Source organism: Pinus tabuliformis, chromosome 8 (genome assembly GCF_031772625.1).
Source record: "Pinus tabuliformis cultivar Carrire ecotype Pingquan chromosome 8, CPIR1, whole genome shotgun sequence".
In the NCBI taxonomy this organism is placed as follows: domain Eukaryota; kingdom Viridiplantae; phylum Streptophyta; class Pinopsida; order Pinales; family Pinaceae; genus Pinus; species Pinus tabuliformis.
In genome coordinates, this window is record NC_142294.1 from 1,454,271,700 (window position 1) to 1,454,272,656 (window position 957).

At 43.1% G+C, this 957-nt stretch overlaps 1 protein-coding gene across 1 annotated transcript; it reads left to right on the forward strand.

The window, feature by feature from the left end:
• On the forward strand, positions 1–663 carry LOC149241235 (pathogenesis-related protein PR-1-like). Its single transcript, XM_089370477.1, has one exon. It carries the CDS (start codon positions 1–3, stop codon positions 661–663), a length of 663 nt encoding a protein of 220 aa, XP_089226603.1.
• Positions 664–957: the final 294 nt, after the last annotated feature.

Genomic DNA, 957 nt, shown 5'->3' on the forward strand with positions numbered 1-957 from the left:
ATGGTGTTCAGTTGCGAATCAGTTTGGAAATTTGATTTCGAAAGGCATCTTCTGCAACTCCCATTCTATAAATTGACGCGGAGGAGAATAACAAAGCTATCAAAGATTGTAGAGAGCAGAGTGAACAGGACGACTGATCGTGAGACCATGATGATGAAGTTGTTTCTCCACTTTCAAGCTCTCCTGTCCTTTTATTTGTTACTATGTCTGGTTTCCAGTGCGGTTCTTCTTGCTGCTGCTGATCGAGCATTGGTGTCCCAATTCATTGGACCCCAAAACAAAGCGAGAGCCGAGGTTGGGGTTCCTCCCCTTGTGTGGGATGAGAAAGTCGCCAGATACGCAGAGGCATATGCCAACCAGAGAAAAGGTGACTGCGCCTTGCAGCACTCGAACGGTCCATATGGCGAAAATATCTTCTGGGGATCAAGTGGAGCTGACTGGCAACCAAAGGATGCAACCAGCGGATGGATTGGTGAGAAGCGTTTCTTCAACTATGCAACTCGTACGTGCGACCAGTTTGAAAAATGCGGCCACTACACTCAGGTAGTGTGGAAGAATTCTGCCAAAATCGGCTGCGCAAAGGTCATCTGCGACGACGGTGGCACTTTCATTACCTGCAACTATGATCCTCCTGGGAATTTCATCGGTGAAAAGCCATATTAAGCATCCAACTGATCTGAGCTTCACTCTGTTAAATTGTCATAAGCATCCCTTCCTGAATAGTGCCCTCCTAGTATTGAGACATGTCCAAAATATATGGCTTTTCCTTTATGCTTCCCATTTGTCAGGCTTAGTAGCTTCACCATTGACAATACCATCTGCTCTTTCTATCTAAGTATTTAGTACTTCCCTTTAATATATTAAGCTTTTTCCAGGTTGTAATGTTTGAGAATCAAATTCTCAACATATCTATAATAATTTGAAAGCTATATTTTACAAATCGTAATTGTATTTCAT

What these genes read in the sequence shown, in the direction of transcription:
- LOC149241235 (XM_089370477.1), top strand. Translation starts at nt 1, where the DNA reads ATGGTGTTCAGTTGCGAATCAGTTTGGAAATTTGATTTCGAAAGGCAT.